Source organism: Drosophila yakuba, chromosome 3R (assembly GCF_016746365.2).
Source record: "Drosophila yakuba strain Tai18E2 chromosome 3R, Prin_Dyak_Tai18E2_2.1, whole genome shotgun sequence".
NCBI lineage: Eukaryota > Metazoa > Arthropoda > Insecta > Diptera > Drosophilidae > Drosophila > Drosophila yakuba.
The window spans coordinates 19939673-19962059 of NC_052530.2; the positions used below are offsets into that span (position 1 = coordinate 19939673).

Consider the following 22387-nt stretch of genomic DNA (forward strand, 5'->3'; position numbering starts at 1 on the left):
TCTTGGCTGTGGTATATGTCAAAAAAAATTGTAGTAAATAAAGCCTAATTTGATTCAAAACTAAGATTTTGTGTTCGCCCCATTCCTAAGCACTTTATGGAACCCGGGAAACGTAATCAGTTTATTTAAAAAAAATAAAACAGGAGAGAACGTTACATTTTGAATTGATCAATGGAATGAAAAAGTAGATACTTACCTATATATTTGGAAAATTACATCATGTAAATTATGTGCAATAATTATAAAGTGCAATTCCAAAAGAGGCAATACTGGTTTTTAAAAAACTTTCCCGCAATGAACAAAATTTTAATTTATACAAACTTTCATTTTATATATTTTCAATTATTTTATAGTATTGTTAATATTTTATATCGGTAATACATAAATTATGTATATTCAAATATAGTTGAGTAATGCACGGAGACTTGTCAGCATTTTCAAGTTATTATACGTATAGTTTAAATCAATTTTGCTAGATTTGATGCAAGAGTGTTGTGTGATGATTATATGTGTGAAAAAGAGTATGAATGTTTTGTACAGTTTCTCGGGTGTGTTTGTTGTGATAATTGATACAATTTCAGTTAAAAATTATTGTTATAATCGTTATCGATAAGCTATATACAACATATGCACTTTAGAACTTAGTATAACTAAAGAACGTGTTAACTACCCGGTAGATGAGAAGGTGGCCACCAAGCTTACGTAGTTTACTTGACCACCAGCGATTGCTTGAGATGCCGCACCAGCCCGGACCCAATGTCCTGAACATCCGGCCATTGTCTTATTACAAAGATGACGAAACAAATAGACAAAAATGTTGTGAGAACGCGAACCCTAGAAATCAGCAAAAAAAAATATATAAATAGTGCTCATCGTGAAATAGTAGTAGTCAGAAGTAGTTACCTCGTTTTGAGAAAAGGCATTATGATGCCTGCAGCGGTGGCCACAAGCAGGAGCACCACTTGCAGTATCGTTAATACCACATTGATGAGTTTCACAACCAAAGCCCGCGCATTCGAATTGTCAATGCCCTCGACGGTGACATATTGTTGCTGCGACATGTGCTCCATTTTTGATATCTGTAAAAAGTGCTCACTTAGACTCGGTTTGCATTTGGCGCGATTGGGGTTTGGGGGGTTGGGGCTGGAATCCCCAAGCGTTCAAAACTTACCCTTGTTTGACAGTTCTCGAGCACTTCATTGACGTCACGTAGTCTTTCATCGCTTTGGTATTGTACTTTCTCCTCCATGTCGGCAATCGTTTGCTTCAGATTCTCAATTTCATTCTGTCAAACAAAGGCGGCAAAGCATAAGCACGAATGTCGGGCAAACTGCCAAAGCGTCAGCCAAGTGAACTACGAACCTGATGTAATTCCGTCAAGTCATTGATTTGCTCCTCGAGTCCCTCGGCACGATAGCGTTCACTTTCGAGTGTGGCGGTCAGATTGTTGAATTCCTTTTGGCTCGTCTACCGAAAACAGAAATATTAGTCGTATTAGCACAGCGATTTCGCTGGTTTCCCAAAAGAGCGCGTACCTCGAGTCGTTCGATTCGCTCCTTGAGCTTCTCGTTCTCGGCCTTTCGCTCGGCCAGCTCAGTTAGCAATGTCTTCAGCACTATGTGATACTGGCTGGCGCCCGACTGGCTTTTACCAGACCTATTAGCAAATTTAATAAACATCGTTCGTTAGGTTCGTTCCAATCTTTGTCTATTAACCAATCCTGAGCTGCACTTACCCTCCCGGTATACTTTCGCTAGTTACGCTGCTGCATTCGCTGCCATTGTCACTGTTGAATTTTCCCGTACCGCTTCCCGTTCCGGTGTTGTTGTTCTGGCCGCCGCCACCCGAACCCGTCGAGGTTCCGGCTCCAGGCACTTGCTGCAAACGCTCGCTGGCCAAAACATCGGTATTGGTAGATTGCATGCCCTGTAGCTCGGCTTCGCTCATCTGGTTGATGTTGTCGGCGCTGCCAAACTTGTTCTTGATCAGGTGCGCAAACTCCCGTGGCTTGGACATCACCGACCCGGAGAAACCGGTGATCCCATCGCGGATGTTGCCTCCCACATTGCGAAGACCCTGGCCGACATCACGCAGCACCTCGCGCGGCTGACGGTGCTGGCTCTTCGTGTGGAATTGATGATTCTGCAAATCCTTGGCTCGCTTTGTGTAGTTGTCCAGCTTTTTCTGCAGTTGCGAGATATTGTGTGCGCTTTTCTGGTTCTTCTTCTCAAAGACAGCCTGTTGAATAGTATCACATTGATAGCCATTATTTAATTCCTGTTAAGTGAGATAAGTGGGTGTACATACCTTGATGCGCTGCAGCTGCTGCTTGTCTGCACTGGCTGCCAACTTCAGATACTCGTTGACATTATCTAAATTAAACAATTATTACAAATTTAGTTCATACTGTTTAATAAGAGTTCAAATGTGCGAAAGGTTATACTAAATTGCTTGTATAAACTTTACATATTTTCATTTGATTTATCTACTTACCGTCTCTGGCAGTTTGCTCCTGTCGGATGGACTCCTTGGTGCATTGGATCTTCGTGTTTAAACGGTCGATGGCCTGGACGCTGGAGCTGCGTTCGTGGCAGCGGCGATGGACTTTCTTGCTGTTGTCGAACTCGTCTGAGACAAAGGACGAGTAGTAGTCCTCGTTACCGGACAGCCGGGAATCCTCCAGACCGCTGCCCGTGCCGGCGCTTCCACCGCCTCCGCCGCCTCCTCCACCACCCTGTTGTGGACCCAAGAAATCCGACATGTCGTTGACGCCAACGAGACCGCTGTAGGCCAGCAGACCACCCTGGTCAGAGCCATGCGTGCGTCGTTGTCGCTCGCGACTCCTCCGCCGATGGGTAGGACTGTGGCTGCGGAAGCCACGAGCCACCACCCCGGCGCTGCCCAAACTACCGGTCACCGTGTTGCCGCCGCTGTAGACAGCCGCCTGTGCAGCTGCCACTGTGCTGGATGAGGCCGAGGAATTGCTGTTCGTGTTCGCGGAGGCTGCTCCGGATCCGGACGTGGTCGCTCCGGCCGTTGTCGTTGCCGCTGCGCTTCCTCCCCCAGTTCCGCCGGCTGTGTGGGCAGTTGCTCCTCCCGCTGTGGCTGCTGCTGTCTGAGTGGCTGCCGCTGCCTCGCTGGCTCGCTCCCGGGACACTAGAGTAGTGTTGCGCATAGAAAGGTACGACTTGGGTTATTTTGTGAGTCTTATCTGCGTTTCTTGTCTTTTTTTTGTTGTTAATTCTGTTGATCATGAGGTGCTTGAGAAGCAGTACATAGAAGTTTAATTCTTAACGATCATTGTATGGGGGAATGGTGATGTAATGAGTTATCTTCAAGTCGAGCTCTTTTGTTTTATGCGTATTCATTTTCATGAGACATCATTTTCTTTTGTAAATATATTTATTTTTAGTTGGTTTTAGTTTTAAAATGGTACACAAGATTTTTACTCAGTTTCCAAAATTTTATTTATTTTAATTTAAAATGTTGTAAACGTTTTTAATAGATTATTCGAATGATGCGTTTGCGGTATTTAATTAAACTTGAATTTTATCACAAGATTTAAAATTGCTGATAAAGATGACTTATAGATTTTTTATAATTGGTATGCTTTTGTAAAGTAAAAATAGTCTTTGTTTTCTTTAATTTGAATTATTTTTTCAATGGGCTTGAAAAGCGCTGAATATTGGTTTATCTAGTTTGATGAATGGATGATGAATAGGCGTTTAAAAGTTATTGCATTTATTATTGACAGCTCTCTTTCAGACTGTCCGTGTCGCGGAAAGAGACAGACAACAAAGAAGAACAGAGACAAAAGAATCAGGGAGAAGAAGAAGCAGTGGCAGGCAGTTTAGTAGCGTTTAAAACGCGCGTTTCGCTGTGAATAGAACCAAAATAAGTAGTAAAACAATTATGTGAATGAGTGCGTGTGAGTGTGGTGGCGAAAGTGCATTGAGTGTGTGGCGAACTACTTGCAAAACAACTAGAGTCTTATAATATTTGGTATACCTACATTTATCAATGATTCTGATTGGGGTTGCTTGATTTGCAAGTGTAGCTAGTTAGGCAGGCTAACATTCAACGGTTACAAAGCTAAACAAGGAAAGTATAAAAAGATATAAACAAAAATATGTAAAGTGTGCAATCAAACAAATAACAGATGTTAGGCACAATGAAATGGATAATATAATGACCAAGGCACTCAAAAGGTTGCTATACATTTTGCTTTTGATTTATACATTCGCTGTTCGTAAGCTCGTTGCTGCCAAAGTCGTGAAAACATTGCGAATTATGGGCGTATAGGGGGTGTATGGGTTCGGTTTTTGGATTCTGGAAGATGAGTCATCGCTCGACCACAGCCGGGGTGGAAATTCATGGTGAAAACCTTTGGTAGATGAAAATCTGCTCAGCTAACAAACTAGACATTTGCTTCGGAGATGCTTTGAACTTATTTCAAATACGGAGTGAACTTCTTACTGTGAAAGTATACTAACTTAATTTAATATCATATAATATTTATATGTTTGATTTAAAACCCCATTCTCCCTACTCTTCATTCTTTACACTACTTCTGCTATAGATATACAGCTGTAAAAACTAATTAATAGCGGAATTATAGTATAAAGTAACAACAAATAACCAGCACTTCATCCAGACTCCCAGATTAGCATTAGCACCGCTGATAAGATGCAGGAAGCTCCGGCTTTAGCACGACCCCAATCATTCCAATTATGCGATTGACTAATGGACCAGAAGGAGCACGAGGAGGGGATAGTGGCTTGGGAGGATTAGGAGGAGGAAGAGGAGTAGGAGGAGTCCGGAGGATTGATAATCGTAATTGATAATTACTTTGCTCGGTGCTGCGGCTGGCAGAGGGTGAGCGACTGGCGCGCAGATTCGAGCTGGAACCGCGGGATGGACGCAGTGGCTTCAGCGTTAGGAAGTCACGATTCTGGTTCGGATTAGGGGCCGCCGCATTAGGCGTTGAGTCCATTATTGCTGGCTGCCATTCAATGACGACGATTTCGCTGCCTGCAAGAAAACAACAACAGTTGCGAATGAATAACAATATTTTCAGTACGTACTCGTATTCTAGTGGCAAAGTCTAAAGGTGAATCAACTGTCCGCCAGCTGATAATAATCCCGCATAATGGGATTATTTCATATATATATACATGTATGTGTCGAATCGCAATCACTTTCGTGTTCTGCATCGCTTTCCACCGCGTCAGCGTAACGTTTTCTGGCCGCGCGTTTAATTCGGGAGCGAGGCATGTCTAACTTCTTCGGCGATCAAAAACTTAATGTCAAGAACAAATGTTGCAATAATGCGTAAAACCCGAGTCTACGCGCAATACCAACACACTTTGGAGACTTACTTCACTCCACATACATTAATACCAACACACATACTGGCAATTTTGTCTATTCCTTGCTCGTCCCGTTCTTAGCGGGAATATATCTCTCTCCCTCTCGCTCACGCCCGCGACCAGACTACGTTCGGCAGAAACAGTTATTTGCCACGCTGTTGCGAAGTAGAAAATGCGTGTTCTAAGAACATGCAAAACGAAAGAGGCGAACACAAAGTAGCAGAAAACGGTCGTTATATTTGAAATTAAAAGTAAATCTGCGACACGGCCTTCCTGACCTCACACACGTCCTCGTGGGTTAATAATTCATAACGCATTTTCTTTTCTCAATTCATTTACATCATTATTATTTTCTGTTTATTCTTTAAGCAACTTAACACATTTCTTCCAAGTTTCATTTCTTAGTTTTATCATTTAATTTTAAGCCATGAGATCCGGATTACCACCAACTTTTATTCAGAACATACCATATTCATAGTGCTTCTCTGAGAGCGTTTACATTCTTAGTTCATTACATTACTTTCTTCCACTAGCGCACGGTTCATCAAACCGGCCAGTCTATACTCTTATTAGCCTAGAGCACAGCTTACAACTCGACAAACCGGCCAACATACATGGCACACGGTTGACGCAGTCTATAAGCCAGCCAAATAACCAGCACCAACAATCGTTTCCGGGATTCGAACTAATCTGCAATCAAATGGCGAACCACATTAACTCGGGCACCCATCTGAAGAGAAAGTCGTCTCCCGAATCGATCCAAAGGTTTACAAAATCTTAATCAATTTCAAGGTCCCAGCCCTCACTGGCTTGATCCTCATCACAGCCCTCACTGGCTTGATTCACAGCGTCTTTTTCTGCGCCTTCATCTTCTGATTCTGTGGTAATCCCCTTCTCAGGCATACTTCGCAAAAATTCGTGAGAATATTTATAAGTTCTATTATTGTTTAATGCTTTGAGCTTATATCTATCTCCTGGTAGTACCTCGGACACCAAAAATGGGCCTCTAAACTTAGGATCTAGTTTGGTCTGGTGCCGCTCTTCATTTTTGAGTAGGACATGGTCACCAACCTTGTGTCTCACAACAGTAGCTTTATTCTTGTCAAATCTTTCTTTATCAATTTTGGCATTTTTTTCCATGTTACGTTTTGCTATTTCTCTAACTTTTTCCACATCGACAGTATTTTCATTATTTATGATAGGTGTTAGACCAAACGGCCTTGCTTCTTTGCCAATAAGTATTTCTAACGGGCTAACTTTGGTCACTCTATTGGGCGTGCTATTAAGAGCCAGTTGAATTTCACATAAAGAATCCTGCCAAGATCCCTGGCCAGTTTCAACCGCAGTTAGCATGGATTTGAGAGTACTCATAACTCGTTCTACTTGGCCATTGGCACGACTAGCACCTGTGGCGATTAAGTGCAACTCTATTTTCTGAGCAGAGCAGAAATCACGAAACCCTGAACTAGCAAAACTACGTCCTTGATCAGCGATCAATCGAGAAGGGACACCAAATAACGATATTAAAGACCTTACTGCCTTAATGCAACTTATAGTATCTAGCTTTATGGTATGGGATAAGAAGACGAATTTGGTAAATGCGTCTATTAGCACAATTATATATTCCTTCTGATCATTTTTGCCGCTAAGTTTCCCGGTAATATCGACATGAACTGTATGCCATGGGATGTCAATCTTAGGAATGGGATGCAGTTCGGCTTGTATTTTGCCAGACGGGGGCTTTGACAACCTGCAAGTAATGCAATTGTCCACAAATTTGCGAACGTATTTGGACATTTTATCAAACCAATAAAACTCGTACATTTTCTCGAGAGTTTTCTCCCAACCAAGGTGCATGATTGACTCGTGGACATTGTTGACAGCAGACCACCTAAATGGCTTTGGGATTATAGGCAAACAACGAGACTTTCCGTTTCTTTGGATTTTCCTATACAGAGTCCCAGACCGTAGTTCGTAGCTTTTAGCCAAATCTCCGGGCAATTCATCATTACGTAATTTAGACACAATAAGAGCGGTTTCTTCGTCTCTTTGCTGTTCGGCCAACAACCAACCATCAGATATTTCTGTCAGATTGATATGCTTTTCCACTATACCTGCTGAATTCCTAACACTTTCTGGAACTGGATTCCGGGACAGAAAGTCAACATGGGCCATACGCTGTCCAGGTCTATACTCTATATCAAAATCAAAACATTGCATATACGACCACCACCTATGAACCCTGGGAGTTAACTCTATCTTTGTACGAGAGGCCTTAAGCGAATTGCAGTCGGTGAACACAACAAAATAACGGCCATGCAAGTAATGACGGAAGTGTTTTATGGAGTTGTATACGGCAAGAGTCTCCAGTTCGTATGAATGGTAACGCGATTCTGTTGATGACGTCATCTTGCTAAAATATTCGATAACTCGAGGCTTCTTTTCAATTCGGTGCAACAAAATAGCGCCATAGCCATCGGCACTAGCATCCGTGTGAAGCTCGATATCAAATTGTGGGTCAAATATAGTGAGACAGGTTCATTAGTTAAAATAGATATTACTTGTTGCCGGATTTGCTCATGCTCCAATTCCCACACAAATGGTTTGCTCTTTGAAGTTAAAGCGTAAAGGGGTTTGAGCAGTTGTGAAAACTTTGGTACAAATTGGCGAAAATACGAGGCGAGTCCGATAAATTGTCTCAACTGAGTGATGGACCGCGGAAGTGGCAGATTAACAAGGGCTTGAATTTTTCTAGGGTTTGGTCGAATCTCACCTTCTCTAACTTCAAAACCCAAATACTCTACACAAGACTTAAGAAACGAGCATTTTTCAATATTAAAAGAAAATCCTGCTTGAGTGAGTGTTTGCAATACTACTCGTAGCCTATCAAGCGCCTCTTCCTTTGTATGTGCAACTATCATTACGTCATCCATGTAGACAATTGCGTATGAGTGGGTAAGATCACCTAAGGCACGATTAATGGCTCTTTGGAACACATCAGGGGCATTTTTGAGTCCGAATGGCATAGTTAAATATTCGAATTGGCCTTCTGGGGTAACGAACGCCGTCCGCTCAATTGAATTCGGGTGAATTGGGATCTGGTGAAACCCGCTTGCCATGTCTATACAACTGAAAAACCTGGCACCACTCAGCCTAGCGATCTGATCTGAAATAAGCGGCAATGGGTATTTCTCCGAGACTGTATTTGCATTAAGCTCCCTATAATCCACACAGAGGCGGTCTGTACCATTTTTCTTTCGAACAAGCAACATAGGGCTCGCAAAGGGGGAATAACTAGGTCTTATAATGTTTGATTCTAACAGCTGTTGAATTAGATGCCGAACTTTTGCCTTTTCGTCTACACTTAACCTATACGGGCGTCTTTGAACCGTCTTATTTTGGTCGATCAAGCGAATTTCTAGCTGTCCTGTAGACACACGGCTTTGTGGAATTCCACTAATAAATGAACCCGAATACTCTTGCAAAATTGATAACAATTGGTCTCTATCAGATCCATGCACGTCGGTGTCAACATTAGCCAAGTCAGGATTGCATTCAGAAACTTCAATGGGTAATATAGATTTTTCGTTAAACATAGTAAGGGCCTTTGATGTAATTGTCACGCCGATTCCCTGGCTCAGAATATCTCGACCAATCAGAGCGTCATACTTGATGTAATCATTTAACACTACATGAAACAATATTTCAAATGAACGTTCACTAATCATAACATTTGCCAGTATCTCTAAAGTGCTACAAACAGTATTACTACCAATACCCTTTAAAATGACTACGCTGCTTATTCTAGTTCCGGATAGTCTCTGCGAGGCGGCTTCTTTGATGAGTGAGCATTCAGCTCCGGAATCGAAGCAGAATTGGAACGACTCACCAGATTGCGATACAGTTCCAACGGGCTCAAGGACAGTACAGATGTTGACTTCTTTTACGATATGGGTTTTGTTAGATGACGAACGCTCCTGACGATCAGGACACACAGTAGAAACGTGTCCATCTTTTCCGCACTTGTAGCAGGTCACAGAAGACCGATCTCTTCCTCCCATGTAACCAGGGCGTTGTTGGCCGGGTTGCTGGGTATAAACTGCCACTGGTTTTGAGCGACACTCCGCCTTTTTGTGGCCGGTTTTTCCGCAATTATGACACTTGATGTGAGAATAGAGCTTAGCTCGTTTTCCTGGCGGCGCTGATGTATTGTTGGAATGCTGGCTCGGTCTAGCATCAAACGAATAAGCTTTAAGTTCTTGTTGTAATTCGTTCCGAGTGTCGATATTGGTGGTAAAAACTAAACGCCTCAAACGCCTGTCAATTCCAGCTGCATGTGCCAGCGCAACGGAGACTGCAATTTGTTTCACACTCAGCGACTTCCACCTGGCCATAAGCGAAGTAACCATTCGGCTTCCGTATAATGACAGGCACTCTCCTTCCGTAGGGCATCCTTGTAGCAGATTCATAACCGCTGCAGCTAATGTCTCTGTTCCCGCAAAATGTTGCAAAAATAATTCTCGGAACTGAGTCCATGTTATGCCAGGGAAGCACGTCTGAGATAGCCAATGGGACGCGCTCCCTTCCAGCGACTTGCTGAGGGTCATCACAAGAGCGCTGCCGTCCAGTTGATTTTCGGAAAATATATAATCCACCGTTGAGCACCAGGATTGAGCGTCTGAGCCTGAGCGTTCGGGATTAAACTTTGGCAATACGACAGCATTTGAGTTTTTTTGGGTCTCTTTGTGAGTTTTGCACTTGTTTAAACAGTTCAGAAAAATGGTGATTTTGCGACTCCAAAATTGTCAGTAAATTATTTTCACTATTGGAAGTAGGAGTAGGCGATCCCACTTCTGATGTCGAATCGCAATCACTTTCGTGTTCTGCATCGCTTTCCACCGCGTCAGCGTAACGTTTTCTGGCCGCGCGTTTAATTCGGGAGCGAGGCATGTCTAACTTCTTCGGCGATCAAAAACTTAATGTCAAGAACAAATGTTGCAATAATGCGTAAAACCCGAGTCTACGCGCAATACCAACACACTTTGGAGACTTACTTCACTCCACATACATTAATACCAACACACATACTGGCAATTTTGTCTATTCCTTGCTCGTCCCGTTCTTAGCGGGAATATATCTCTCTCCCTCTCGCTCACGCCCGCGACCAGACTACGTTCGGCAGAAACAGTTATTTGCCACGCTGTTGCGAAGTAGAAAATGCGTGTTCTAAGAACATGCAAAACGAAAGAGGCGAACACAAAGTAGCAGAAAACGGTCGTTATATTTGAAATTAAAAGTAAATCTGCGACATATGTATATACAAGTGTGAAGAAAACTGGAGCACATTGAATAATAAATTCTATACATTCCTGGCATTTCTTGGCAGATGGATACCATCTTGAAAATTTGAATAGCCAAAAGTAGTGCCATCGCTGACACATTTCAAGTGCTCGCATCCAGATATGTATGTATACAATCTATTCTTAACCAAAGATACGGTAACAATTTGCTGGAGATAATGCCCCTAGCTACCAAGCGACTGTATCAGAGAATAGGAATTGATTATATGAAAAGTGTAGAACTCAAGTGGAACTCTAGGCGGCATGCCAATCATGTTGGTTTGTTGTGGGATGGCCTTTGATAAAGACAGAAGACGCCTCATCATTATCATTGTGTGCACCCCGATACAAATTGTTTACTTTATTATAAGCAGCCTTTTTGTTTGTCTTGTCGTCAGCACACCCAATGAGGTTCTCCTTGCATTAACACGTATGTATATAATTCACAGTGTTTAAACAGCACAAGGGAATATTCCAAATTCCATTTCATTTATAAGTGAATCGGTTAGACCTAGCTTGTTTGTCTACATGGATGGTTGGATGGATGCCGTTCCAGATCGTAATCGGCTTTAATGGTTATAACTTTCACGCCCACTGAAGACCTACCCCATTGTTACTTTTCTTGAACCAATTGAGAATCCAACAGCAGCACCTTTCACTCACGTTTCGCTTTTTCTTTTTTCTTTCTGCGCTTTGCATTTTTCTGGTAATTTTCCGTTCGGTAAACCCCTTTAAGCTTATCCCCACATATCCAGACATTTTACCAGTCTAACACTTCACATGGCAAACGCTCGAGCTGGTTAGTTGCTTCATCTATTTTATAGCTACATGAAAACTGAAAACATTTTTTAAAAATTACGGTAAGAAAACCACTTATAATGCATTTTTAAACCAACCATTTTTAAACAACACAGATGGTAAATAGTAAAAAGTGTAATATGCATTGATTAAACTGAATATAAACGTTATTCTATTTAGATAATAATCTAGATAATAATATTTAAAACATATAGATTCGTATATCATTCGTAAACCTTTCTTATAGATGCATTTAAAATCTATACAAGAGTATGAGAAGATAGTAATAGAGAGATAAAGATGATCTACTCAGTCCGTTGCGCTTTCAACCCGAATGCTCATCTGCACTTGACTGCGCCACAGCTAATGGGTATGCGGAGGTCGGGAGGGATGGATGGTATAGGATGGGTTCGGTGCCTTTAGCTACGACGTTTTGAACGACGCTGTGTGAATCGAGCATAATCATTTTCTTTGTGCCCCTTTCTTTCAGTTTGTTTGTGAATTTTAATCAACGTATTTTGTAACCTTTTTCTGCTTTTTGTGCTTTGCTTGTTATTCCGCGACTCGCTGTTTAAACAGAGAAACAAAACAATGTCAAAATAACAATAAGCGCATTGATATAATATACCAAGCGAAGCGAAGAAAGTCCGCGGCGAACTAAGAATGCCCTATGCTCCGACTGGCATTTACTAACTTCCAAGTTTTAAGCTGATATATCATTATATATATTGATATATATTGTTGTTTAGTAAACCATACTTGAAATACATTTTACATACATGAACGCCATTCATTTGAAAAATTGGAAATGTAGACAAAACCCCAAAATGATAACTAACACAATTCAAAGTATGTTTTGAATACTAACCTGACTAGTTATTAATACAAAAATGTAATTCAATACTATATAATTATCAGCCTCCATTGTAGAAACAAATCATTCAAAGTAAGCTTATCAATACGTCTACTGAGCGACACACAAGTGCAATGCGATGCAAATTGAAAAAGATTCAGGGTCACTGCACTCCCGACTTTCAAACTCATGATGTCGTGATGTCTCGTCTTACCCCCTTTCTGTTCCTCATTTTCTCAGATGACTATATGAAACAAGTCGCAATTTGTAGTGATAAGAAAGCTAGTACAACCCTCGCAGAGAATGCCAGTTATCAATAGTGGGTTTTGGAATGCACATGAACTGATGGGAGATCCATCAGTGGAAAACGATTCATTTTCCGCATTTTGGGAATGAAGGAAAATCATCTTTAAACAGGTTCTTTATAAATATCACTTCCTATTTTGAAAGTTTTATATAGCAAATGATAAAGAATCTAAGAAATCAATGTTTGATAACCAAGACTTAAAGTTCTAAGCAACCTTACAAGCCCCTTTATAACACAATGTTCAAATTGTATAATTAGCAATCTAACCATGCATTTTTTACATACTTAGAATTATACCAAGACATTTGCTAATGACCCGCTACTGAATACCATAACACAATGTTCAAATTGTATAATTAGCAATCTAACCATGCATTTTTTACATACTTAGAATTATACCAAGACATTTGCTAATGACCCGCTACTGAATACCATAACGTTGCACATGCAACATCTAGGGATTCCGACTCGGCAGCGCATCTGGTTATCTTTTGTGAAGGTCACCGCGATTGGATTATAAATAGAAAGAACCGCTTTATATTATAAGTCAGGGAGCATGTAATTACAGAACTCAGGTCTCATTTGCATTCGCATTCCATCCATTCCATCCACATCACCCTGTGAAAAGTAAGTGATTCTATCATTAGGCAGCATTTCGATGCCGTTTACAGACTTTGGTCCTCATTTCTGGCACATAAAGAATACTGAACTTGACTGTCTGGAATAATTCACACAGTTTATTCCAATTGCACTTCACTAATTGTCGAGATGATAAAATCATTGAGGTATTCCACTACTCAAGGCTTACAACAGAGCCTTGCACATTTTTCTGATTTTTAAAAAAGATAAGCCTTTTTTTAACGCCAAAAACTGCTACTCGATATCTTTGGGTCTTCAATTGCTTTTCAACTTTGTTTTATATATAAACCGTTGGTCTAAATTTTCATTAACTTTAACTTTGCTTTTGCAGAGTAAATCGCAACTTTGCCGGAATGTCAAACTCTTTTTCTTTTCGGCTCGATTATACAAGAGTTGCGAAAACTGAAGCCGACAGTATCATAAATGTTGTGCAGGTCAGGGTTTTAAAGCATTAGTATACATATCTACATATATGTATATATACATATTTATTTATATATGTATGTACGTCAGCAGCAATTGAACGTTGAGTAAAGAATTGAAAAGTTTGCTCAACAAAACCCGCAAAAGTCAAGAAAAGAGGCAAAAAAAAAAAAGAAAAAACATAAACAATTGTGAGTCAACATTTGACTGCTGGCCCATTACCTCAACAATTTAACAAGACAACAAGCGATGTTGTCAATGTATTTTCTAGATGTTACTTTGCCGCCGTCGTTGTTTCAGCATTTTGCGATCCGTTTTATTGTTTTATTTTTGCAGGTGTTTAAACTGCTGTTCGAGACAAGCCAAAGGTACGTTGTAGCCTGTTTGCTGTTTGTTTATTTTTTACTTTTTACTTACGGGGCTGACGACTTTGTTCTCATTCGTTGCCAGATACAAAATGGGGTGGTGGAAATGGCGGCGACAGGGGGAAGGTGGGTGGCAGGTGTCAAGTGCGAGTCGTGATTCATGCTAAATGTACATAAAACAAGGAAAAACGCTGTAGTCCAGTTCTTCGACTATCAGATACCCGCTATTTAGCTAGAGTCTTTTAAAATATCGATAGAAACTAAGCAATGGGTATTAATATGAGCTATAGTAGAAATGCAATAACTATAAGCCAACTTTGTTGCAACATCTTAAGTCTACAACAAAAATGCATTACTGTTGCACAAAAAGAATCGACATGATTTATTAAATCATATAAGAAAGCAAGGAAAACAAAACAGCTTTCTCTCCTCAAATCCCATGACAGTTGATCATGTACATATCGTATCGTATATTGAAAGCACCCTAAGAAAGGGTACCAATAACAAAAGAGTTGCGCCACAAGTTTGCTTTGTTTTTTTGTTATAGATAAGCACACCGGGAAACCGTCATAATCGACAACCACAACCACAAAAAAACAGCCGGGAAGAGAAAGAAACGCTTGTGCTATTTTCAATAAGCTTATTATCGCTGCATTGGATACCCAGTGTATCTATTTTCAAACTGCCACCGAAAGATATCAGCCATTGCAATGGTATTTTAATTGCAAACCGTATTTATCAATCAATCAACCAAAGTGTGTTGTGTAAGTGGAAAAAGCGAGAGGGTAAACCTATTTCACTATCTGCCATAATTACTGGGTAGCACGGGTGCAAGTGGAATCAATGACTATTAGATAACGATTTAGATAAAGAAGAAATATCCATCGACTTTCTTTACCTAGAAGTAGAAGTAAACCACAGCAGCATTACGAGTGTATCTCCAAACATAAATCTTTCTGTAAATCATTGCTGTGAAACATAAAGAAAAAACCTAATTTATAGCCTACCAACAACAGTTTTCTACTACTAACTGCTTCTTGAAATGAAAATAGTTACAGAATGACAACGAATGAGCAATTTCCGGGGAAACTCATAGTGGTTCCCAGGTAAGCAAAAGTTATTCCGTAAATTTCCTTTCCAACTTAATGTGACACATTCGAATGCACCAAATGAAGTCATTTTAGGTGACAAATTCGAATGCAGCAAATGAAGTCATTTGAGAAATATGAGGCATTTGAGGTATAAAGGATCTGATGTGTGAGTAAATAGGAGTAGCAATTTTTTTTGTTAGTTACTATCCTTTATCTTGGACCACAGTTAAATGCTTTTGTTAAAAAAATAACGCTTTCGAAAATATACTTGCGACAAACCCAATTTGTTGTTATTTTGACTCACGTGATTTTCTTTTGCTAACTAAAAGTTTTCATATTTTTATTTTATTTTTGCGGAAAGATTGCCTATCAATTTATTCGTGCTTCGGCCTTATCTTATGTCCACAAGGAGTCCACACACCTGACACTAATCAGCTCGCAGGTGTCGGCTAAACCCGCATCCCATTGATGTCACATCGAGTGTGTAAATATAACATTTTACTCATCGTAGCCTTATTAATCAGAGCCTTATTAATCAGAGGACAACAAATGAAGGAAATCTGATAACAGTATTTCAGTATGCAAAAGGCGGAATCGGATATAAAACGTCTACCAGAATACGTCATTTTGTTGAACAACATGCATCCTGTATTTAACTTTATCTATATGACTCTGATTTTTCACCTCACCTCTGCATTTTTCTAAAATGTGTCACAACAATAGGAAATAGTTTTCTTTTCTGGTTGCTATTCTTTATTGGGTTCTCGTATTATTCAACTCTTAAATGGCTTTGTTTACATCATTTTTCATGTTTCCGAGCCACCATACTTTTTTGCTACATTTTATGGACATTGGATCGTAAATACTACCTAATTATCAGTTCAGCACATAATCTTTATTGCTGTGCAATCGCTGGCCATAATTTTGTTCTGCTTCGTCACTAGAAAGTAGTGTTCTAAAATGTTACCAGCAGTGCGAATATCCATTAAAAATGTTGTGAACTCAGTGGTGAGTACTTGTGGATTGGTTTTTGTGGTTCTGGAGGTTTTCCAGTTAACAACAGAGTAGTCAGCCAGGCAATTACCTTTATGACATTTATTCAATGCTTTATGCTACAGTCTGCGGTGCTGGTTCTCCATTTTCTCTGCGGGACCATCTCTTCCGCTGCGGTTTCCCATTAACGCAATTGGTTTGTGCCACTTTCTTTGAGATACTCGCAGCACGAGTCCAGCATGTGGGGCCAACATGATGCTGCGGCAACTTGGCAGATACTTCTACGTGAACGAGAAGATCTGTTGACCATTACTCATGGCACATTTGAAACTATTTTATGGCTTGCTTCCACACCAAAACAAGCAGCTGTGGGTGTTCGCTTTTTTATCTTTTTCCTACACTATGTGTATTGAAACCGATGGACCATCGAAAGACCAAAACCTTGACCCCGGCTACAGGTGAAGGTTGTTATGTTAGATAATGGAAATGTTCTTGAAATGGATTTAAAAGTTGCAGCCAAAATCATCAATCAAATGAAGTCTTAATTGTGTCAAAATAGAATAACAGCGATATTCCAATATATTTGGCCTAATTTTTAAAAATAAGTTGCTATTTATTATATTTCAAAATTTAATAAGTCTAACAGCGCATTTAGTATCCATTAATGTCACCTATTCAAAGTCATTCAAACAAATTTGTTGTGCTCATTACACAATAATTACATAGCTTAAATAAATTGAAAATATCGTTTGTGCATAAACTAATTGCTCAAGTACGATCGACCACGCCCCAAAGCCAATTGTTTCATCGTTCAATTTTGGCAAAGCACTTAATTGACTTTTGCTGCGGGTCAATAACCCTTTCCACGGCAAACTTAGGCTCCAAATGAAAGAGGAGGCCCAACGAAGTTGAGTCGGGTTCGGACATCAATTTTATGGTGTCATGGCATTTGCTAACAAACACTCCGAGCTGAACTTTGAGCCGGGTGGAGCTTGGAGCTCGACTCCAAGCAGTGCAGTTGGTGACTCAATGCTACTTCTTGGAAATTAAAAGAATATCCGAAATCCGACACTTTCGCGACAGAAAAAAAAGTGAATAGTAGTAATAGTTAGGTAGATATTAAAGCATAGATTATTCCGGGAAAAATACTTGCGACCGATTTCTAAACTATTTGGTTAAATTAATGATTCGTCTGATTCTTCTAAAAGAATTTGTCTCCTTTATTAATAAACCTAAATATGATTTAACGTGTCCCGCAGACAATTTTACACGTGTCTTCAGCTTCTTCGCATTATATAAAATTTAGTCACATCTCAGATTGATACGTTCAGCTGTTGTTGATATTACTCATCGAATATGCGGACAAAGATCAACTTGCTTAACATTTTTACACTGAATGTTCAATGAATTGACCGACGACCAAGCGTCGTCAGCAAAAGCTCGCATGACTGAAATGCAAATATGAAAATAAAAAGCAAATAAATAAATGGTATAAACAAATGAGACGCTGCGAGTGGCGTGCATGAAATATCAAACTCATGAAAACCGAAAATACCGGAAAGGAAAACACAAAGCACGCTGCTAACTTGGCATACACACATGCAAAATCATTTTTGGTCATTGTTTTTGTCGTGTGCTGTATGGTACATAAACCAAAACCAAAACCAAAATCCAGAACGAAAACACACAAAGAAAACGGATTTTTGAAGGATCCATAATAAAGCATAACAGCATGAGGTGGGTGGGGCTTTAATCCCCACCTATATTTCAAGCCCCAAAGCGGAATGATTCATGGATGCCTGCCGCTGACACCAAATATCTTTCGGTTATTGAATTTAAGTTGTTCTTAACCGAATCTGTACACTACAAACAAAAAGGGAGAACAATTTTTTTTTAATACCCGTTCAATTCGGTCTTTTTGACACGCCCACAAACAGCTAAAAACTATCAGTGTTGAAATTTTTTCTTTGGCACTTCCACTAGCTGAGTAATAGGTATCAGATAGTCGGAGAACTCTATATAGCGTTCTCTCCTGTTGTATTTAAAAACAATGGTACTTTTAAACATTCATAATCGCTTTATCATTGCCGAACTATACCGTATTTGCTTACTTCTAATTGAAATACTAAAAATGTATATTTATTTATTTATATTTATTTATTTATATTTATTTATTTATACTTATTTATTTATACATTTTAAACGCTCTTCATCATTGGCTTGGGTGCGGCAGTCAGTTTCCTGTACATTTTTGTCGCCTCGTCAACAAACATTAAATTATTGATTGTCAAATCCTGAACCCTTTCCATTTTCCATCGAGTGCAGCAAGTCGAAACTCAAGAGGTGAAAGTGAAAATGCACATTTCTATTGTCGCTCTCTCTTTTTGTTTGTGCAAAACAATTTATCAATTTATGTGTAAATTTTCACAACGGAAGTGGTTGAAACATGTGTGGGGCCACCAGAGCGGCAACGGCAAAAATAACTAACGTACAAAAGCTATAGTTTAGTTGAACTTATAAGGTCATTGTCATGTTTGGTCATCTGATCGAGTATATTCGTAGTGGATGATGAGTCACTGAGAATCAGATATTCTCCTTTACAAAAACACTTTCCCTAGAATTTAGCGATATCTAGAGCTTCAAATATGTATGGCTTTATAACGAAACTTTTCCGAGAAGAATTGCTACCTTGATGAACTTGATGAGCAACCAACACAACTGACGTTTAGGCAAAGGTATGGACATAAGTGTTTAATCTAAATTAGCAAGCTGACGTCATCAGCAACTGGACAAGTCCCATAATCCGAAGCTCACCTTGGTTACTGAAATTTGGCTCAGAGTTCCTCTGAGAACCCAACGTTTCAACAGCCTGTGCTAAGTAGGGAACAAATTTAACATTCCTTTATAAGTCGATTAGGATTAATAAACCCAATCGGCGCGATTAGTTAGGAGAGTGGGAAAGAGTTCGCAGACGAATCTAATCAAGATTGGATGGGTGCTCAGACTTGAGGTAGTAAAAGTGCCATGTATGTACATATGTATTTTTCAAAAACCCACATATGTACAATAAGCCGATCACGATTATTTGTCTTCGCAGGCGGAAATGCGATTGTTTTAGGTTATCTCTGGGGTGATTTCTTAATTATTGACCAGCGGGGGGGCGAAAGTCTAGTAAAACATTTCTGCTGGGAGCGTCGCTTGTTGCCAGGACAAAACCCATTCAAAGAGCCGGCTCGCACATGGCCATCTCTCTCTCTCTCTCTCTTTGCGTCTCTCTTTTGGGCACACGCCCAAAATAGAAAAAAAGCAAAAAAGCCAAAACAGCAAAAAAACAAAAACAGCAGAGAATAAACAGAACAGTGCAAAAGCAACAACGTCGAGGTTCAAGAACAAAATAAAAGAAAAAACTACATCACTCTGCCTTCGCCCATCAAACAAACTTAATTAAATGTGCAAATAATTGACGTGCTTTCGTGCTCTTTTTATGCTTCGATTATATTGCATAATGCACGAAATTTGTATATTAATGGTTTTGGGAAGTTTCAAAACTGGGACGAAAGTCCGAAAGTAATTTATCGCCAGGTTTGTTGAATACTCTTTTCGATCTTGAAGGGGAAGCGGGAAAAGAGAAAGCCAATTAATGCGGATGACAAACGGCTTAAGCCAAATTGATCAGTCAAAGAGTGATCAGCATAAAACGTGGTAATTACGAAATGCGAAAGATCATGGTGGAAATTAATCACTTAACTATTGGTGTAAATTATTTCCTTTAATATGAAACTAATCAAGAAATTCCGTTTACTTCAAGTAACATTAAAGACTGTGATTTTGGGTCTTTTGGCACATGCAAATTGGCCATTTTAAATCCCACTGGCTAGACAGTAAGTACAATGCCCTAATCTGCGCTCTCATGATCCAGCATTTTCCACTTCACCCACCGCCCGCCCACCTGTTCTTTGACGTCATCAAAGGCAATAACAATAACTCTCGCACTCTTGTGGGCTTTCGGAAACTTAACATATATCTATGTATGTACATATATCCAGATCGTCGTGTGTTCAAGTGTTTTGGCGCCGTTGGCAACAAACTGAGCAAAAGCAAATGGTTTTCCATGCTCTTGGTGGATTTTGAAAATCAAATTAAGCAAACATGAAAGTTTAAGCATTTGGGCTAACGAATTTTATAAATTCTTTTTATAAAAAAAAACTTATTATGCATATGCGAGCGATGCGGGCCCACAGAATCATAAATACAATCATCAGTTGTCAGAGGCCAAAAGAGAGATACATAAGTCGAGGGAGCAGGGGTAGGAGGTTGATCTGCACACTAAATTAAATAAATAATATAAACACTGCGCCAAAAATAGCTGACAGGCAAACGAGACAAGCGACCAAGAAAGCTACACTAAGCAAAAGTAGAGTTTACATGTTGTCACATTATTTAGCACTTTAACAAGCGTTTCACCCGTAAATACATAAAATTGTATTTAATTATCAGTATTATTATTACCTTCAACATTATTTTCTGTTACACTTTGGATGTTAAGTATGATATTCGAGCTTTATTGATATAAAATTTAAATAAAATTAAACTAAGTACTGTCAACTTTATTGAGTTCCACCAGCAACTATACTTTTCGCTCAGTGCAGAGATAGCCTCGCTATAAATGCCGATTCTTTTAATTTTCCGTCCGCTTACATTTATCATGCCTGCTGAATTTAATTCAATTGCTGACAAAAACGTGTTGTTGTGGATTCAACCGTGCCTGTCTCCGAGCAACAACAAATGCAACAAACTACGATGACAACAAACAGGAAGATGAGCCTATAGAAAGCAAATTTTCTCAAGACGGTCTCACACAAATGTGCAGCTTAGTGAATTAATCAACTATGGGCCCATTGGAGGAAGGGAAGTGTGATTGTTGCCAAGCCACAAGAAGCGTTCCCTGCTAATATTTACTGAATTGAAGTCGCTATTAACATTAATTGTGTTATGCTTATGTCAGTGGGAAGGTAGGTGCTGGCTTTAAAAAATGTTGATTACCAAGATTACTAAAGCTTCTTACATACATATGTTAGATTCACTTTTATCTGCTGACCAGATCTTATAAAACCCATCTCGCTTCACAACAGAGATTAATGAGTTTCTTGAGGCCCGAAAAAGTTTGGATCAGTGTTTTTTTTTTCCGCATAAAATATAAGCAGGCTGGCCAACACAAACACACACGCACACACACGTTCGCGGGCCACAGGTACGTGCGGCCGTGTGGTTGTGAGTGTTGGGCTGGTTGAGAGTACACTTAAATAAACAATTTTGAACCCAAAACAATATTCAGCACGCACTCACCTTTGCAACAACAGTTATGGAGGTGCAACCGCTCTCTCTCTCTCTGCCTCTCTGCCACTCTTTCTCTTTTCGCTTTCTTGGCTGCTGCAACGCTTGACTTTTATGCACACATCAATTTTCAAACTGCGACGCCCTTTTTTCCGATTTTCTCTCTCACCAACAAAACAACACTACCGCACTCAGCACAAACACACAAACGCACACACTCTGTTAACAACAATTTGGCTCTTCACTTTTTGTGTATTAGATTTTCCTCTTTGATTTTTCTTTCGCTCTGCGCACCTCGCGAAAAGTACTGTTATTTCGCTGGACAATCAGCGATACTTGTTGTTAAACAGCGGACGTCGCTTCTTACATTTAATTGGCTGTCCTTTCAACTTGTCCACTGCCAGTTGCTGCACTTTATTTTTTTTGTTTGAGTTGACGGCTCGCCTGCTCTTCGCCTTCGTCTTCGTCTTCGTCTTTGCTCCGACGTATCCACACGACCAACCGCCGCTAAAAATCAACACAAAGTAAGTGTGGTCGACGCCTTTTTGACAAACAAAACCAAAGGAAGAGCAGAGAAGACCAAAACGGTAAGCAGCTGGTCACACTACCGAACGGTCACGCTGACTTGGAACAGTGCTGCCAGAATGTTTTTATTTCTTATTAAAAGCCAAATTAAACATTTATTTTTAGCACTAAATGCTTTGATTTACCTAAGATTCTGTGTATAGAATTGGAATTAAGTAGTCATACCAACAGCCATAACTTAAATCAACCGCACTGACAGTTCCATTTAATCTTGAGCTCGTTTATGTATTTGTGGTACAAAAGTTTATACAATTGGAATAAATTTCACAATTAGTAATTTTGTATACTTTA

At 39.8% G+C, this 22387-nt stretch overlaps 1 protein-coding gene across 2 annotated transcripts; it reads right to left on the reverse strand.

The window, feature by feature from the left end:
- Positions 1 to 528: 528 nt before the first annotated feature.
- Positions 529 to 22039, reverse strand: LOC6537614 (transmembrane and coiled-coil domains protein 2). 2 transcript variants are annotated; one of them, XM_015192951.3, is made up of 10 exons: positions 21879 to 22039; positions 4849 to 5031; positions 2494 to 3156; positions 2308 to 2372; positions 1736 to 2238; positions 1536 to 1656; positions 1363 to 1467; positions 1172 to 1285; positions 904 to 1079; positions 529 to 834 (listed from the first exon to the last, which is right to left on the reverse strand). In XM_015192951.3, the coding sequence occupies exons 2-10, from the start codon at positions 4991 to 4993 to the stop codon at positions 708 to 710; spliced, it is 2019 nt and encodes a 672-aa protein (XP_015048437.1). In that variant the 5' UTR covers positions 4994 to 5031; positions 21879 to 22039; the 3' UTR covers positions 529 to 707. The 2 variants fall into 2 exon arrangements, with proteins under 2 accessions (XP_015048437.1, XP_002098160.1); XM_002098124.4 differs by having other exon boundaries at positions 21524 to 22039.
- Between the last annotated feature and the right edge of the window lie 348 nt (positions 22040 to 22387).